At 44.4% G+C, this 17,262-nt stretch overlaps 1 protein-coding gene across 1 annotated transcript; it reads left to right on the top strand.

The window, feature by feature from the left end:
- The first annotated feature begins 1,699 nt into the window (after positions 1 to 1,699).
- Positions 1,700 to 15,847, top strand: ZNF599 (zinc finger protein 599). Its single transcript, XM_047836807.1, has 4 exons — positions 1,700 to 2,022; positions 4,883 to 5,009; positions 5,358 to 5,453; positions 13,347 to 15,847. The coding sequence occupies exons 1-4, from the start codon at positions 2,005 to 2,007 to the stop codon at positions 14,870 to 14,872; spliced, it is 1,767 nt and encodes a 588-aa protein (XP_047692763.1). The 5' UTR covers positions 1,700 to 2,004; the 3' UTR covers positions 14,873 to 15,847.
- Positions 15,848 to 17,262: the final 1,415 nt, after the last annotated feature.

The following is a 17,262-nucleotide window of genomic DNA, read 5'->3' on the forward strand; positions in this document are numbered from 1 at the left end:
ATTTGTTTCATATCAAAGTTGTAAGGGATAGTGGTCTGGATCACTGGGCAGAAGAACCAAGCGGCACTCGGAGATCTTGGGAGGCAGGAGGTTTATTTTCCACCGGTGGGCTCAGAGGAGATCATTCTCCAGAGGTGTGAGCCCAGAGCATCAGTAGCAGGGACAATTTATAGCCTGTTCGAGAGCGAGGCAAGCGGGGTAGGAAGAAAAACCCGGAACAGGAGTCTTCGGGCAGGGACTGGAATTCCCCTATCAGTCCTTGTTGGCCATCTCATAACAGATTTTTCCCTATCAAAGTCACTAGCCACACCAAATTTCTACCTTTGCTTCCCCATTTGCCAGCGTGTCATTTTTACTCTGACTTCTGGTCCCTGTTGAGTCCCCCACCTGTCTGGCCTCCATCTCTCACCTATTCTCCACTGTTCTCTGTGCAGCACTTTCCAACGTTGGTCTACACATGATCCGACGTACATTTGCATGTACCCCTAAATAGTCCCTGGAAACCAGCTACAGTCTATTCGCATTTTCTGCCATAGCTTATGTTCTGTAAAGTCACCCCAAACACTGAATTAGTGAATATGGAATCACTGCTCCTAGGGGAATTGGAGGGTTAGGATCCTATAAGCCCCTGCACAAGATTTTCATCAATAGATCAATGTTTAATGTCATTTTATATATGTTTCTGTTTAGAGACACTTTATTTAATATATATTGTTGATTCATTAGCATTGAATTCATAGCTGACAGCTCTGTAACTCATGCCTGAACACAGTTTATCTAACACATGTGTTTTCTCCATGAGGCACATCACAGCCTTCTTGTGCTTTGGGACACCAGACAGCACTTGAGCACTGTGTCTACGGCCCATTTTAAACAGCAAAATCACCAACTAAAAGCTCAACCTCACTAAAAATGTGGCAGTAATTATATCATTCACAGGACTCTTATTTACAGCATTGAGCTGAAATTAGAAGGCAGAGCCTCATCTTCTTCGACCTCAGCTGGGAACATGCTTATGGAAACCCCAAGCCCAAGGTCCTGAGTTTATATGGAACGGTTCCTATGTCCGGCAACCAGTGGAAAGTTATCCCAGGCAAAGGTACCAGCATGTCCAAATACTTGGTGAGGCTGAGCTGGGAATGTTCAGAGAATCACGGCTCTCTTTTCTTTCTGGCAGATCAGGAGAGTAAGAGTTGGGTGTGGAGTGGTAGCCTGAGAGGTTGGATGTGTTCCTGAATGTGATGGGAACAGTGAAGTTATGTGGCCTCTCTGGCTGCGGAGTGGAGAACAGATTCTGGGAGTAAGGGAGGAGGCAGGAAGGCAAGGGATGAGGCTATTACACTAGTCCAGGTACGTTTTGGTGGTGGCTGGACTAGTATGGGGGCCATGGAAGTGGGAGAAGTGGTTGGATTCTGGATCTGTTTTTTATGTATGGCTGAAGGGCTGCTAAACTCTATGTGCTTCTCCTTCAACCTCTTAAAAGCCATAGCCCTGTCTTTGGAACTTAAACACGACGTTTCTCAGAGAACGGGAAGTGCACTCCCCATCACTAAGATTCAGTCAGAAACTACATTACCCAGCAGGGAGTGTTTCTGACGTCAGAGGCGGGCGCTCAGCCAATGACGGAGAGCGGAGAGGGGCGTTTCCTGCCGCAGAGTGGGCGGGACTTCTGGCGTCCTCTCTAGGACCTCCTTTGGTTGTAAAGGGTCTGTGCTTAGCGGAGCTTGTAATTGGGGCGCCGGGGGAGGCTGCTTCCCAGAAGGGGCTTGCAGACTGAGCTATTTGAGCCCTGACTTCACCTGTAACGGGGTTGCCCCCCGCCTCGGCACCAGCCCTTCGTCCCTGCGGTACCCGCAGGCGGCCCCTTGGACCTTGTTGCGCGTTTACACAGCGGAGACCGAGGTGCCAGACCACCCGGCCCAGGGCTGGGGCGAGGGGTCGGCTGAGCCCGCTGGGACGGGCGTTAGTCGCAGCTTCGCGAAGTCTCGCTCCGCCGTGGGCCCCATGGCGGCGCCGGCGCTGGTGAGTGGTGGGTCCCACATGCCCACGCGCGCTGCGGTCGGTGTTCGCACGGTTCCACTCAATGGGATATAGATCCTGGGACTCCTGCCCGTTCCTTCTTAATGCTCTTGGATCTGGGAGTCTTGGAGGAATGGGGGCGGGAGAGGAGCAGATCTTACTTACTTCCAACCCCGGGTTCTGAATCCAGGCCAGGGGTTGTCAGGGGAGACCCCCATTTCTGCCTCTGACCTCAGCTTGCCTTTCACTGCCCTTGGCCTCCATTCCGTCGAATCTGAAATTGGAATACCGTGTATTAACGATTTTTCTCAGTTGAGGGAATCAGAGAGGGTACACTTGTGACGTGTGCCCTTCATTGCTCAGCATGACCCAGAGAACATCACTCTGGATGCGCTTCTGAGAGGGACTTCCCTGACCCTGCTCTGCTCTTAGGCTCACTCCAGGGACAGTCTGGCCCGTCCCTGCCACAGGTCTGTAGGGGATGGGAGCTCTAGAGCAGAAGTAAGGGGGGGAGTCGCGTTTTTTGAATTGCTGCTTTTCTTTTTTTTTAATTTTTTTTCAACGTTTATTTATTTTTTTGGGACAGAGAGAGACAGAGCATGAACGGGGGAGGGGCAGAGAGAGAGGGAGACACAGAATCGGAAACAGGCTCCAGGCTCTGAGCCATCAGCCCAGAGCCTGACGCGGGGCTCGAACTCACGGACCGCGAGATCGTGACCTGGCTGAAGTCGGACTGAATTGCTGCTTTTCTGATAGCAGTAGAAGTTTCCTGGACAGGTGGGAAGACAAGACAGTCCCTGGATTGAACTCTGCAGGTGCCGTCTGTGTATTACAAGTGAAGTTGGTTTGCAGTGAATCCATTTTCCTGCTGAACACATTTTCTTATACAGGTTCCTACACTTTCCAAAGGTGTGGATTTTGCCACTGGCTTTTAGGACAGACCTACGTTAGCCTTTGGATTTCTTTTGGTTGGTGAAAAGAGTTGCCAATGTAAGTTTTTCTTAAAAGCAAAGTGGCAGTAAAGGGAACTTCCAGAAAGTGAGGGATACTCTTCACTTTACTGCCCTTTTGGCTTAGAAAAGTTTTCATAGGAACACTTTGCTTTCAGATAGTGGGGAAAACCTGTGCTTGTGAAGTGACTCTCATTAATGACGGTGTACAGGAATGCTGTGTCTCTGGGGATGTAAACACACAACAGGCCCTCAGTTACTCTCTAGCACGTCACCCTGTTTACTCTCATCCTGCCTCCGACCACTTGGCTTAGTTATTCATCTTTTCTTACCTGGCCCGCTCCCCGACTTCACTTCCGCCTGTTCCAGTGACCCCTCAGGGGAGCCTTCCCGGGTTGCCCTGCCTTGGGGACATAAGTCCCCTAATGTTTTCAGTCACCTCACTGTCCTTTGTTGGTTCTTGGAGCCCTTAGGGCCGTGTGACTTGATCTTGTTCATTTATTTAGTTTCTTGTTGGGGACCTTTCCCCAGCCCTGGAGTGTGAGGTCCTGTTGTCTGTTCTGTCCCTAGGCCTAGAAAGTGCTGGGCCTGCACCGGTGCCCAATAAGTGATTGATGAGTGAAAGATTTTTCCCTTGGGGCGCCTGGGGGGCTCAGTTGGTTAAGCCTCTGACTCATGATTCCTGTTCAAGTCATGATGTCACGGTCCATGAGACAGAGCCCCAGTTTGGGCTCCGTGCTGACAGTGCAGAGCCTGCTTGGGATTCTCTCTCTCCCTTGCTCTCTGCCCATCACACTCACGCATGTGTGCACTCTCTCTCTCTCTCTCTCTCTCTCTCAAAATACATAACTTAAAAAAAAGAAAGAAAGATTTTTCCCTCTGGGACTCTTTCATACTTAGATTAAATCTAACCCTCCCCCCCCATGGCTGGACCAGAGGGACCTGGGTTCAAATCTTGCCCCGTCTCATTAGGCATGACAACTCTGGTTGACATGGCTTGAGCCTCAGTTTGCTGGTTGAAAAACGGAGAAGATGGCGCTTACCTCGTGGGCTGTGAAACAGTTAAGAAATTCACAAATCCATCGAGCACTGCATGTGCTGGACTCTTGCAGTGTTTGCTTTTAGAACATTCTAATTCCCACACCAGCCTGATGAAGCATAAACTATTACTGTATTGATAGAGAAATCAAGGTTGAAAGAAGTTAGCATGTGTTGGTTCACAAGACTGGATTTAAAAAAAAAAATTTTTTTTTTAATGTTTATTTATTTTTGAGAGAGAGACAGAGACAGAGCGTGAGCAGGGGAGGAACAGAGAGAGAGGGAGACCCAGGATCCGAAGCCGGCTCCAGGCTCCGAGCTGTCAGCACTGAGTCTGACACGGTGCTCGAACCCACGAACCGTGAGATCATGACCCGAGCCGAAGTCAGACGCCCAACTGACTGAGCCACCCAGGTGCCCCCAAGACTGGATTTAAACTCCAGGAGTCTAGCTCCAGACCTACGGGCTTTTGGTTGCTTTAACACAGCATCTGAAGCCCTCAGATGCAGGCAAGCAGTGTGGACCAGAAAGGCTCCGCTGCTACTGTCATTATTTGAGTTCTTTTTCCCCATTCTTCCAACATCCCAGAGCACTTTCGATCTGCTGCTCACAACCCATACGAGATAAGCATTGTTTGTGTCTTTCTCCAGTGGCTTCCTACACAGGAGGCTTTTCTCTCCTACACCTTTTATTCTGTCAGAGGCACCATCTGCCTCTCTGCCTCTCTCCTGAGCCCAGCACAGAACTAGGTTCTCAGGAATTACTCAGGGGTTCAGGCCTCAGGTCTTTCTGGACTTGCGCTGGTGGCCAAGCAATTGGTTATCATCTCATTTATTAAGTGTACAGCCACCCACCACCTCTCTTTGACGTTGCAGGCATTAGTGTCATTCGAAGACGTGGCTGTGACCTTCACTGGAGAGGAATGGAGACAACTGGATCTGGCCCAGAGGACCTTATACCAGGAGGTGATGCTGGAGACCTGTGGGCTCCTGGTCTCACTGGGTAAGACCTCATCACTCTCCTGAGTGATACCCGTGGACTTTCATTCCATCCTCTTTCTCTAAGCATGGCTGATTGAGAAGGCCTCTGGGACCCAACTTCTTCTCTCCTCACAGCCTCACCATAATTCTGGTCTAACCTTTTGATTATTATCCCTGTGTCTATGACAGGGATTGTTGTATAAGAAACAGTTCTCCGGGGTGCTTGGGTGGCTCCGTCGGTTAAGGATTGACTCTTGATTTTGGCTCAGGTCATGATCTCATGGTTCATGAGATTGAACTGTGTATACTTGAGAATTTTTCCTTTGTCCTTACCTATATACCCATGCCCCATTTATTTTTCCATGCACAGGACATCCTGTTCCCAAACCAGAACTGATCTACCCACTGGAGCCTGGGCAAGAACTATGGACAGGGAAGAGAGGCGTCTCCAAAAGCACCTGTACAGGTAGGTGGCTGAGAATCTGGCAGGTGGGTGTCATGGCAGATGGGTTTCATGGCAACTGACAGATTACCGGGGGATCTCTGTTTCTGAAATTCCATGGGTGTTCATGGGGTCTTGGTTGATGATGGAGTACTCCAGCCGTATTTCCCCTGTCTTTCCTCCTCATCACACTCTGCCTTTATTAGGGTTAGAATGTGGTATACTGAGTAAGACACGGCTCTAAATGCTTAGCCACTCACCAGCCTCATGACCCTGGGGAAGTTGCATGACCTCACTATACCTTTGATAGACAAGTTAGGCTAAGTTAACTCTCTGCTATAAAAGATAAACTCCCAAATCTAGGTGAGTCAACAGATAACGAGTTTTTTTCTCATTCATGCCATGGTTAATGTGGATCAGCAGGGGAACTCTGTACCACGTATTCAGGGACCCAGGTGCATTCTGTTGTCGGTATGGGGCTATAAGGTTGCCCTGGCACCGTCCAACTCGCCAAGGGGAATAGGAGAGAAGGAGAGGACAGACGGCCTCCAACTTGCAGTGGTGCAAATTAGGATTTTTCCCCTTCAAAATGGTGTGAAAGTGGTACACATGCAGTAGAAACTGGACTTGGAATTTTGAGTTTGGATCTTTTCCTGGGCTGGTGATACTGCAGCAGGGTAGTGTCTCCCGATGCTGAGCAGTGCTGTGAGCTGCACCTCCCAGTTAGCCATGCAATCCTGCAGGTAAACAACCAATACACTTACAGCCATTCTGGCTTAAAAAATTTTTTTTAATGTGTATTTATTCTTGAGAGAGAGAGAGAGAGAGAGAGAGAGAGAGAGACTGAGAGAGAGCCAGAGTGTGAGCAGGGGAGGGGCAGAGAAAGAGGGAGACACAGAATCTGAAGCAGGCTCCAGGCTCCGAGCTGTCAGTACAGAGCCCAGCGCGGAGCTTGAACTCATAAACCGCAAGATCGGGACCTGAGCTAGTCAGACACTTAACTGACTGAGCCATCCAGGCGCCCCACAACCATTCTGTTTTTCACGTTCAGTATAATATTCAGTAAATTACACGAGATAATCAACGCTTTATTGGAAAACAGTCTTTCCTTTTGATGATTTTGCCCAACTGTAGGGTAATGTAAGTGTACCAAGCATGTTTAACGTCGTCCAGGCTAAGCTATGATGTGTGGTAGGTTAGGTATATGAAAGGCATTTTGATGGGTTTATTGGGACGTAACCCCATCCTAGGTTGAGGAAGATGTGTAGTCATATCCGCCTGCACACATACTTCACTTCCATTCACATTCCATTGACAAGAGCTGGGTATTAGGCTACATGTTGCATCAGACTGGGAAATGTGGTTCAGCTCTGTGCCCAAGAGGAAGGGGCCAGCAATATGATGAACATACACTCGGTCTGCTAAACTAGCCTACATTAGAAAACACAGTAATGATAGTTTCTGCATCATTGGATCGTTTGGAAATGTAATTAGATAGCAGGAAACTTGTAATTAACAAGTTTGTTAACTGCCTGACCCAAAGTAAGTGACAAAGTAAGAAAGGTTACAGGTGAGTAATATTCATGCATTATTAGTCATAATGAATAATGTTATCTCAGACTCCCTTCCGAATTCAGAAAAGATAGACCTTTCTTTTGCTGCAGATTACTACCTCCAGCTGTACCTTGCATCCCTCCCTTTTCCACCTTCCCTATTCATTCATTTATTCCTCAGTACATCCGTGCATGCATCCGTCCGCCCATTTGTGAAACATATTCAGAAACAATCCCTAGCCTTGTTGTCTTCTTGCCCTCCTGTCTTATAAAACTTCAGGGAGACATTTGCCTTGTCAGCCCCACATCTGAGCTGCTCAGGGCAGGTGGACCCATCACGTGGATAGAGAGGTGCCAATGCCGGTTCATGATCTCTCTCCTCTCGTGTTCCTTCTGGCTGCTCAGCCAGTGAGTATCTGGCCACCCCCTCCTCACCCCTAGAATCTATCTCACATCTTCACCCCCCTCTGCAGTTCCACATCTTCACTTGAATATCCCAGAGGTACTTCACACTCTCATCCTAAAAGGGACCTCACGATTTGGCTCACGCCTCCCATCTCCCAATTTTCAATTAATGGTCTTACCATCGAATAAGTCAAGAAAGCCAGCAACTAAAGTAGACCCCGCGACACCTCTACCTTCTTCATACCCTCTATCCAGCCATTCCTGAATGTTGATCACGTTTCATCATCCATGTCTCCTGAATCTGTCACCTTCACCAACTCTGTCAGTTCTGCATCAGCACCCTAGTCCAAGCTGTAGTCGTCTCCTGCCTGCATGACTCTGACAGAAGTCTAACTGGTCTCCCTGGATCTGCTGTGTGCCTCTGGTCTGCTCTGTGTCTTCCGTCTGCTTCCAACCACTCCCCTTCTTCCAGATATCGCCACCTGCCTCGTTACTGGTAACTCAGCATTGTGGCCTACTTCACACTGAGAATAGAGGCTACGTGCTTGGTTTTCTTGCTCTTTCACCCTTACAGACTCACCTCTGCAGCAGAGTTCTTATCTACAGCATGGATCTAGATCCCACCTTCACCTGCCTTTTCAGGTGTGTTAGTTATCTATGGCCGTGTGGCAACATTACCACAAACATAGCAGGTTAAAATACCACTCATTTACTGTTTTCCTTCCGTGGGTCAGAGGTCCAGGCACAACTTGGGGTCGGCTGCAAGCCACAGTCATACGCACCTCACAACACGTCAGCTTCCTTCTTCAGATCAAGTGATGGTGGGAGAGACTCCAGCAAGATGGATGGGACACAAAACCTCATCTCTTACATTCCGTCATTTTGCATATTCTCTTCTTTTTAATTTAAATGCAAGTTAGTTAACATATAGTGTAATATTGGTTTCAGGAATAGAATTTAGGGATTCATCACTTACATAGAACACCCAGTGCTCATCCCAAGAAAGGTCCTCATTAGTGCACATCACCCATTTAGCCCATCCACCCCCACCCCCAACCTCAGATTGTTCTCTGTATTTAAGGGTCTCTTATGGTTTGCTTCCCTCTCTGTTTTTATCTTATTTTTCCTTCCCTTCCCCTATGTTTATCTGTTTTGTTTCTTAAATTCCACATATGAGTGAAATCATGTGACATTTGCCTTTCTCTGGCTGACTTATTTCTCTTGGCATACTACACTCTAGTTCCATCCACATTGTTACAAATGCCATATTCTGTTCTTTAGAAGCAAAATCAAGGCCCTGTAGCATTTAGCTAGAGGGATCGTAATAGGTTGTAAGCATCACAAGTTAGGAATTACAGGAAGCCAAACAAGAGTCTGCTGCATCAGGGACCTTGAGTCTTCAACTTATTTCTTGCCTCTTCTGTATCTTCACCTTCTCACCTAATTCATCTTCTCTCAGAAAACACAGTGAAGTTTCTGACCCTGGGGGAAACATGAAAAAAAATTGCTGTTGGCTCTCCAACAGCTTCTAAATGTTGATGACTCTCTTTCACCTGAACAACCAAGCTTCCGGGAGGAGTTTTCTCATTCTCTGAAGAGACATCTACACAGGATGTCTAGGCCTCCCCTTTAGTATTTTTTACTATTTTCTTTAATTGCTGTACTAAAGCGTAACTTACACATAGTGAATGTGCAAATCTTAAAGGTTCATCTTCCTGAAGTTTTACACATATAAACCCGAGTACCACCACACAGGTCAAAAAAATACAGTATTTCCAGTGCCTCACAGGCTTCTTGTGCTCCCTCCTTGTTAATATCTCCTTCTACAAAAATAATGGGCATTCAACTCAGTGACTGTAGATGAGTTTTGAAGACTTATAAATGGATCCCCACAATACATGATACTGTTATGTGTGTCTTCTTTTGATAATCATTATTGCTCCGAAGTCTGTCATGCGGTTGCAAATTTGGAGTTATTCCTTACTGTGCAGTGTCTCAGTGAATGAATAGATTTCATTTACCCATTGTACTGTTATTTGGCTTGGGCTCCATTTTTTGGAATATTGTGAAGAACACAGCTACGAATATTCTTGATATTTTTGTTGGATATGGCACACATTTCTGTTGGGAATATGCAAATGAGTGGACTGGCTGGATCATGGTCTAGGTATATGATTAGCTTCAGTGGAAACCACCAAACAGTTTCAAAGGGACTGCACCATTTCACATTCCCAGTAGTCCTCACTGCTGTGCATACTGGGGAGCAGGTGGCATCTTCCCCTTTACTCTTTGAGACTCAGTAGTGTTTCTCAGCGCTGCAGTACTGAAAATGTTCTTACATTACTGTTGACATTCTGACTGGCAAATGTAACACCTATAATAATGATAATAAATGGTGGTCTACACCTTATTGAATATTTGCCATATACTGGGCTAGTTGATTTGTATGATTTTTCTCATGTAACACCGTTAGGAACATTTTATGTGTCCTCCCAAAATTCATATGATGGAACCCTAACCCCCAGAGTGATATTAGGAGGTCAGTATTTGGGGAGATGATTGGGTTTAGATGAGATCATGAGGGTGGAGCTCCCATGATGGGATTGGTATCCTCACAAGAAGACAAAGGGAGACCATAGTCTTTCCAGATGTGGTGTGTGTGCTGGGGATGGTTGGGAGAAGAGGGAGAACACTCTTGTGTCTCTTCTTATAAGGACACTAATGCTATCAGATCAGGGCCCTACGCTTATTACCTCATTTAACCTTAATTGCTTCTATCAAAGACCCTATGTTCAAATTCACATTGGAGGTTAGGGCTTCAACACATGAATTTTGGGGGAACACAAACATTCCATCCATAACAAGATTTGCTTTGAGGGTAAATATAGGGCTATTCATATATTCTGTTTTTTCTTGTGTCAGTTTTGGTAATTTGAATATTTCAAGGAATGTTTCCACTTCATCTAATTATTCTATTACATTTTAAGATTGTTTCATCTTAAAATGGTAAATTTTATATAAATTTTACCACAGTAAGTAAATAAATGCAAGATATGGACATATGTTTTTACACTCTTATCTTAATCATTTGGTGCTCATCACCACAAGTGCACTCCTTAATCCCAATCACCTATTTAACCCATCCCCCCACCCACCTCCCATCTGGTAACCATCAGTTTGTTCTCTATAGTTAAGAATCTGTCTCCTGGTTTGTCTCTGTCTGTCTCTTTTTTTCCCTTTGCTCGTTTGTTTCTACAGTTCCACATATGGGCAAAATCATATGGTATATGTCTTTCTCTGAGTGACTTATTTCATTTAGCACTATACTCTCTAGTTCCATCCATGTTGTTGCAAATGGCAAGATATCACTCTTTTTTGTGGCTTAGTATTTATTCCATTGTGTGTGTGTGTGTGTGTGTGTGTGTGTGTGTGTTTGTGTTTGTGTATTTCATCTTCTTTATGTATTCATCAGTCGATGGATGCTTCCATACCATGGCTATTGTAAATAATGCTGGTATAAACATAGGGGTTCGTGTATCCCATGCACACATTTTTATAATACCATTATAAACTGACGTTCTCAAAACAACTTTAAAAATTACTTCATTGTACTTGTGTATATTTTGCTTTTTTATTTGAATGTTATAAAAAGCATATCATAGTTTACATTGTCTTATGTGATTTGTACTTTTTATTCAACAGTATATTGCTAAGACTCACCCGGCACGTTGGTATAGTTCACTTATTTTTTCTTCTGTAGTCATTTGCATGAATATAACACAGTGTATTCATTTATCTTCACGGGCATTTTCTTGTTTCCAGTTTTTCACACCCACAAAGAGTGCTGCCATGAAAATTCACATACACTATATCCTCATGCATGTGTAGGAATTTCTCTTAGTAGTGTTCCCAAGGGCTAGAATTTTTCGATTATTATCAGGTAAGCAAAAGGAGAACGTTACTAGATGCTGCCCTGCTGTTTCTCTACCTGCATTATAATAACGATTTCATGGATCCACATCCTTTCCAACACCTGATATTGTCATGTTCTTATTTTCAGTCAGGTAAATATATGGTATCTCATTGTGGTCTTTTTGCCCTTTCCTCATATCCAAGAAAGTTGATCACCTCTTCATATTTTTTTTTCTTTAATGTGCATTCATCCATTTTTGAGAGAGAGAGGGGTAGAATGTGCTCCAGGGAGGGGCACAGAGAGAGAGAGAGAGAGAGAGAGAGAGAGAGAATACCAAGCAGGCTCTGTTTCAGCACAGAGCTCGACATGGGGCTCGATCCCATGAACCACAAGATCACGACATGAGCCAAAATCAAGAGCTGGACACCCAACCAACTGAGCCACCCAGGTGCCCCTCTTTATGTGTTCATTGGCCAATATGTATCTTCTGCGATGAAAAAGTGGACTGTTGAATTTCCCACCTGTAATTGTGGTTTTATTTCTCCTTTGAACTCCGTTTTTGGGTTGATTTGAGGCTCTGATATTTGTTGCATGCGTTTTAGGATTGTTACATCTTCCTGATGTTTTGATCTTTTTATCATTCTATAATGACCCTCTTCTTCTCATTTACTTTATCTGATATTTAGCCTTTTAAAAAATTATATTTAGTCAATTTGACTAGTCTTTTCTTTTACAGTTAATGCTTTTGTATCTTATGAAATCTTTCACTTTGCCAAGATCTAAAAGATATTCATTTATACTATTTACTAAAAACTGTTAATGTTGAGCTTCTGACAGTAAGGTCTTAATCAGTCTGGAGTTAGTTTTTTATGCGGTGTGAAGTTAAGAATGCAATTTCATATGGCAAATGATTTCTCTAGATCCGTTTATTGAACAGTCCCTCCTTTTCCCATTGGCCGCTCTGCTACTTCTGTCATATATCAAAGTATATACGTACATTTCTGAGTTCTCAATTCTGTTTTTTCCTTTGATAGTTCGGCAGTTTATCTTAAATCTATGCCTACATCATACTGCCTTGATGCATCTAATCATCATAATCCTAATTCCTCAAAGGGCAAATGTCCCTGCTTTATTCTTCTGTGGAGATATTCTGGTGTGTTCGTTCTTTTATATAAATTCCTCAATGAGCTTGTCACTATCCTTGAAAAACTCTATAAGCTAAACGCTTAATCTGAAGTTGTATGGAATTTGTAGGTGAATTTAAGGAGAACTTTATATGACTAATCTCCCTTTTCACATAGATCTTCATTAATGTGATACATTTATAATTCTCTTCATCTAGATGATATCTATTTGGCATCTGTTCACCTAGTCTTTACCCAGACAAAGTAGACTCTGTATGCCCACCCGCTAGCTTCTCACCATCCCCCACTATCGCACAGCCCAGAACCGCGAGCTTTCGTGTCTCCTCTGTCCCCACCTGCCTCTCCATCCTCATCTTCATCGTGCTCTCATCCTCCTCACCTTGCCTGGCATTCAGCATTCTGTCAAGACACTGCACACTTGTACTTTGTCATCCACTGCAGTTTCTCTCCTATTTCTGTCAGGGAGCCCCTACACTCCTCTGGAAATAAGCTCCCATAGAACCTTTTCTGGGTAGCCTCCACTGATCTCTTTCTGTCTCCCACGTGGGCCAAGTTATGTGTACCCTGTGCTGTCATACCATGACGTGTTAGGGCGCAGTCGTTACGCACAGTGTAGTCATTGCTCTGCCCACCCTCCTCCATTCTGGGGAGTGAGGAGTCGTCTCCACTCCGCATCCTCTATGCCGTGCCCAAGTTTTTCTTCCCGGGTTAGCTTTTAAAGATGTCAAGAGTGCGTGCGTTAGCGAAGAAAGAAATTGTAAACCTGAGCGTGATAGATGTGTAAATGCCACAGGCGTCAGAAGGATTTGATTTCATCTTCATTCTTCCACTCAGATGGTATTTTTATTTGCTCTGCATTGACGTCGCTAATAGACACCTTTCTGTATTGGATTTCCTTCAGGTGAAAAAGCAAAACCTGAGACCACAGAGTTTACTGCTTCTCAGCTGGCCTTCACTGAGGAAGCCCCTTTTGAGGAACAAATGACACAGGGAGCCTCGAGGGATTCCAGGTTGGGGCAAGCCAGGGATCGGGAAAAGCTATCAGAAATGCAGGAAGGAAACTTGAGGCCAGGAACAGACCCCCACAAGGAGACATGCCCTAGGAAGTTGAGCCATAAACATGATGATTTGGAGACAGATGATAGTTTGTGTTTAACCATTTTACAGGAGCGAGTCACTATACAAGGTGACCTACATGAACATGATTGCCAAGGACCCAGAAAAGACCCTGTGACCGATGCAAGGAATAATCTGTATAAATGCAAAGAATGTGGAAAAGGGTTTAGCAAGAATTGGGCCCTTGTTCGGCATCAACAGATTCACGCCGGAGTGAAGCCCTATAAATGCAGCGAATGTGGGAAAGCCTGTCGTTATATGGCCGACTTCATTCGACATACGAGGTTTCATACTGGGGAAAAACCATACAAGTGTGTGGAGTGTGGGAAGGCCTTCAAACGCAGGTCTCACCTCACAGAGCACCAGCGCATTCACACTGGAGATAAGCCCTATGAGTGCAAAGAATGCGGTAAAGCTTTCACCCACCGCTCCTCTTTTATCCAGCATAATATGACGCACACTAGAGAAAAGCCCTTTTTGTGCAAAGAATGTGGGAAAGCTTTCTACTACAGCTCTTCCTTTGCTCAACACATGAGGATTCACACTGGAAAGAAACTCTATGAGTGCAGTGAATGTGAAAAGGCCTTTACTCACCGCTCCACTTTTATCCAGCATAATATGACCCACACAGGAGAAAAACCCTTTCTGTGCAAAGAATGTGGAAAAGCTTTTTGCCTCAACTCATCCTTTATTCAACACATGAGGATTCACACTGGAGAGAAACCCTATGCGTGCAGTGAATGTGGAAAGGCCTTCACTCACCGCTCCACTTTTGTCCGGCATAAGAGGACTCATACTGGAGAGAAGCCCTTTCAATGCAAGGAATGTGGGAAAGCCTTTTGTGACAGTTCTTCTTTAATTCAGCACATGAGGATTCACACTGGTGAGAGGCCCTACGAATGCAGTGAATGTGGAAAGGCCTTTACACACCACTCGGTTTTTATCCGACATAATAGGACCCACACTGGGGAAAAACCCTTGGAGTGTAAACAGTGTGCAAAAGCTTTTTACTATAGTTCTTCCTTTACTCGACACATGAGGATTCACACTGGCGAAAAGCCCTATGTATGCAGAGAATGCGGGAAGGCCTTTACCCAACCGGCAAATTTTGTTCGTCATAATAGGATCCACACTGGAGAAAAACCATATGAATGCAAAGACTGTAAGAAGGCCTTTTGTGACAACTTTGCCTTAACTCAACACACGAGAACTCACACTGGAGAGAAACCCTTCGAATGTGGTGTATGTGGAAAAACCTTCAGCCACAGTTCATCCTTTACTCACCATCGAAAAATTCATACCAGAGTGTAAAGGCCTTTGCAAGTCATTTACTTCAATTTTAAGGAACTCGTACTGGTGAAATACCTTTTCTTTTGAATATAACTATTCAGGAAAACATTTTGGCCAGAGAAGTATTTTACTATCTGATAATTCATACTGAAGAGAAACATAATCGTCATCCCTGTGAAAGTTTCCTGTGATAATCCTGTGATTATCCCTGTGATAATTTGTCATTGGGGGGGTGGTGGGGATATGGGGGGGATGAGAGATGAAAAATACCTCATCTCCTTTATGTGTTTATTATATACCCGTAGTCAGGAGAGTTGGACCATTGAAGGCAGCTCTGCTGCCAGCTTTTGTTTTTTTTTTTTTTAATTTTCTTTATTCGAAAACATTGTGATTTTTACCCTTGAGCATAAATGTTTGTGAGAGATGTAGAGGCCTGAGTCATGAAATACTTAAATACGCACACGCACACACACACACAGAGTTAATTCTTGTTATTCATTGTAGTTGTATTCTGTACATTGATCACAAACACTGAATTGGTGAATACTGAGCCATAGCTCCTAAGGTTCCTGTGAGCCTCTGTTCACATTTTCATCAACCAATCAATGCGTAACCCATTATGGAATTTTTTCTTCTGTTTAAAAGACATTTATTTAATACATGTTCCCTAGAAATAAATTATATGCAGTATTTCCTTACAATAAAAATATTTCAATTACATCATTTTGTGTAACTTAGTCTGTTACTATACTGCTTTAACTCAGTGATACACACAAAAAGTATACATAATTTAGTATTCACACACAATAAACACAGTAAGCAGTAATGTGGACACATACACTGTGTTATACTGTACAGTCATGCGAAGAAAGTCCAGAAAAAAGGTTAAAATTAATCAAAGATTGACATTAACTAAAACTAATTTTGATAGAGTTGTTGGATATGTGGTGATAGAGCAGTGCACTCCGAAGAAACCTCTTGACCTTGGCATAGTTGATGGTATTTATTCTGCAGAAGAGGAAGACAGTGAGTGTGGGGTATCAGTTCTACCTCAGGAATTTGACTCTTGTCACTTGTTGACATCAGCAGTTTCCTTTTGTGAAGTGGCTTGAAAAATTGCATGAGGCTTCATTCAACCATTGGGTCACATTCTTTTATGTCCTGGAACATCTTTCCAAAGTAGAATTTCTGATATATGGCTGCTGCGAGAAAGGCGACTCATTCAGTGGTAGAGTGATTTTCATCACCATCCTCATCATCACTGACCTCAGTGCCTTGTTTGGCTATCTCTCCTGGGTCTTTATTTGTGGGTTCTACCACCTCCTCTGTCAGTATTTCTTCCACATCTTCCCTCACGTCATTGGGAGTTTTTCCACTCACTTGTCATGTGATAGGCATTATGTACTTGACACTGTTCTTTATGTTTTAGGTAACACCTTCAAAGCCTTTGAAAATTTCCAGGCAGTTTTGCCATTTTCCCAAGTTCCTGAAAGTAGTCTGCTTGACTGTGCCAAGCTGTTGGGACAAGCTGTCCAAGCTGTGCCACTGTTGGGACAGTCTCCAGACTGTGCCAACACAGTAACCAGTAACAGTACACATAGTGACTGACTGCAATAGTCCATCATGGTAACCACCACGTTTCTTTGTTGGTGTTGTAAGCTTTAGTAATAAAGCTCCCTCATGTGGCGTACCACGAAAGCTTTTATGTCAGGTCCTGATTGAGAGGTTGGATGACAGTGTTTAGGGGCATGAAAAGAACATCTAGGTTGGGGTGGGCATTTGCGAGTTCGTAACAATGGGCCAATGGGCATTCTCCAAAATTAACACAACCCTGGAGGCAAAGTATTTGCCCTGGAGATAGCAGTAAATATAGCTTCTTGGATGAGCAGTTGTGGAAGCATCCCAGAATGCTTCTGACATCTCTCAGATTTTTTTTGTTCCACCTGCAGCGGACTGGTGTATGGCATATGCCGAACTCCTGAACCAGAGTTTCCTTTTAAGTTCTGGTGGATCTGAAGTTCTCTACACCTTTATGGGCTCGTACTTAAAGTTGGTTGCTGTTGGTATTGACACACAACTGCAAGATTGCACGATACTTGAATAATTTGAAGACTGGTGATTTGGAGGCCATTTGCATTATATACGTTCCTTTGCCAAAAGCCTAGTAAAACAAGCCGGTCTCGTTGGCATTGAAACCTACTCTTCCCCCTAATGCTTTTCCTGTAACGTTTCCTGATCTGCAGGACCTGCCTTAACACTGTTTATAATGTATTGCCTCTTGAAATGTGCAAGCCAACTAGCACTGGCGGATCAGGGTTTTAACATTTTCCCCATCTGGGTAACATGACTCTCAGTTTTGGCTTTCAGCTCACAATAATGCTCTCCTGTCTTTTTTTTTTTCTTCATCTCAC

Source organism: Prionailurus viverrinus, chromosome E2 (assembly GCF_022837055.1).
Source record: "Prionailurus viverrinus isolate Anna chromosome E2, UM_Priviv_1.0, whole genome shotgun sequence".
In the NCBI taxonomy this organism is placed as follows: Eukaryota; Metazoa; Chordata; class Mammalia; order Carnivora; family Felidae; genus Prionailurus; species Prionailurus viverrinus.

What these genes read in the sequence shown, in the direction of transcription:
- ZNF599 (XM_047836807.1), top strand. An exon ending in TGGGCTCCTGGTCTCACTGG is followed by an intron (nt 5,010 to 5,357) that starts GTAAGACCTCAT and finishes TTCCATGCACAG; the next exon opens with GACATCCTGTTCCCAAACCA. An exon ending in CTCCAAAAGCACCTGTACAG is followed by an intron (nt 5,454 to 13,346) that starts GTAGGTGGCTGA and finishes GATTTCCTTCAG; the next exon opens with GTGAAAAAGCAAAACCTGAG.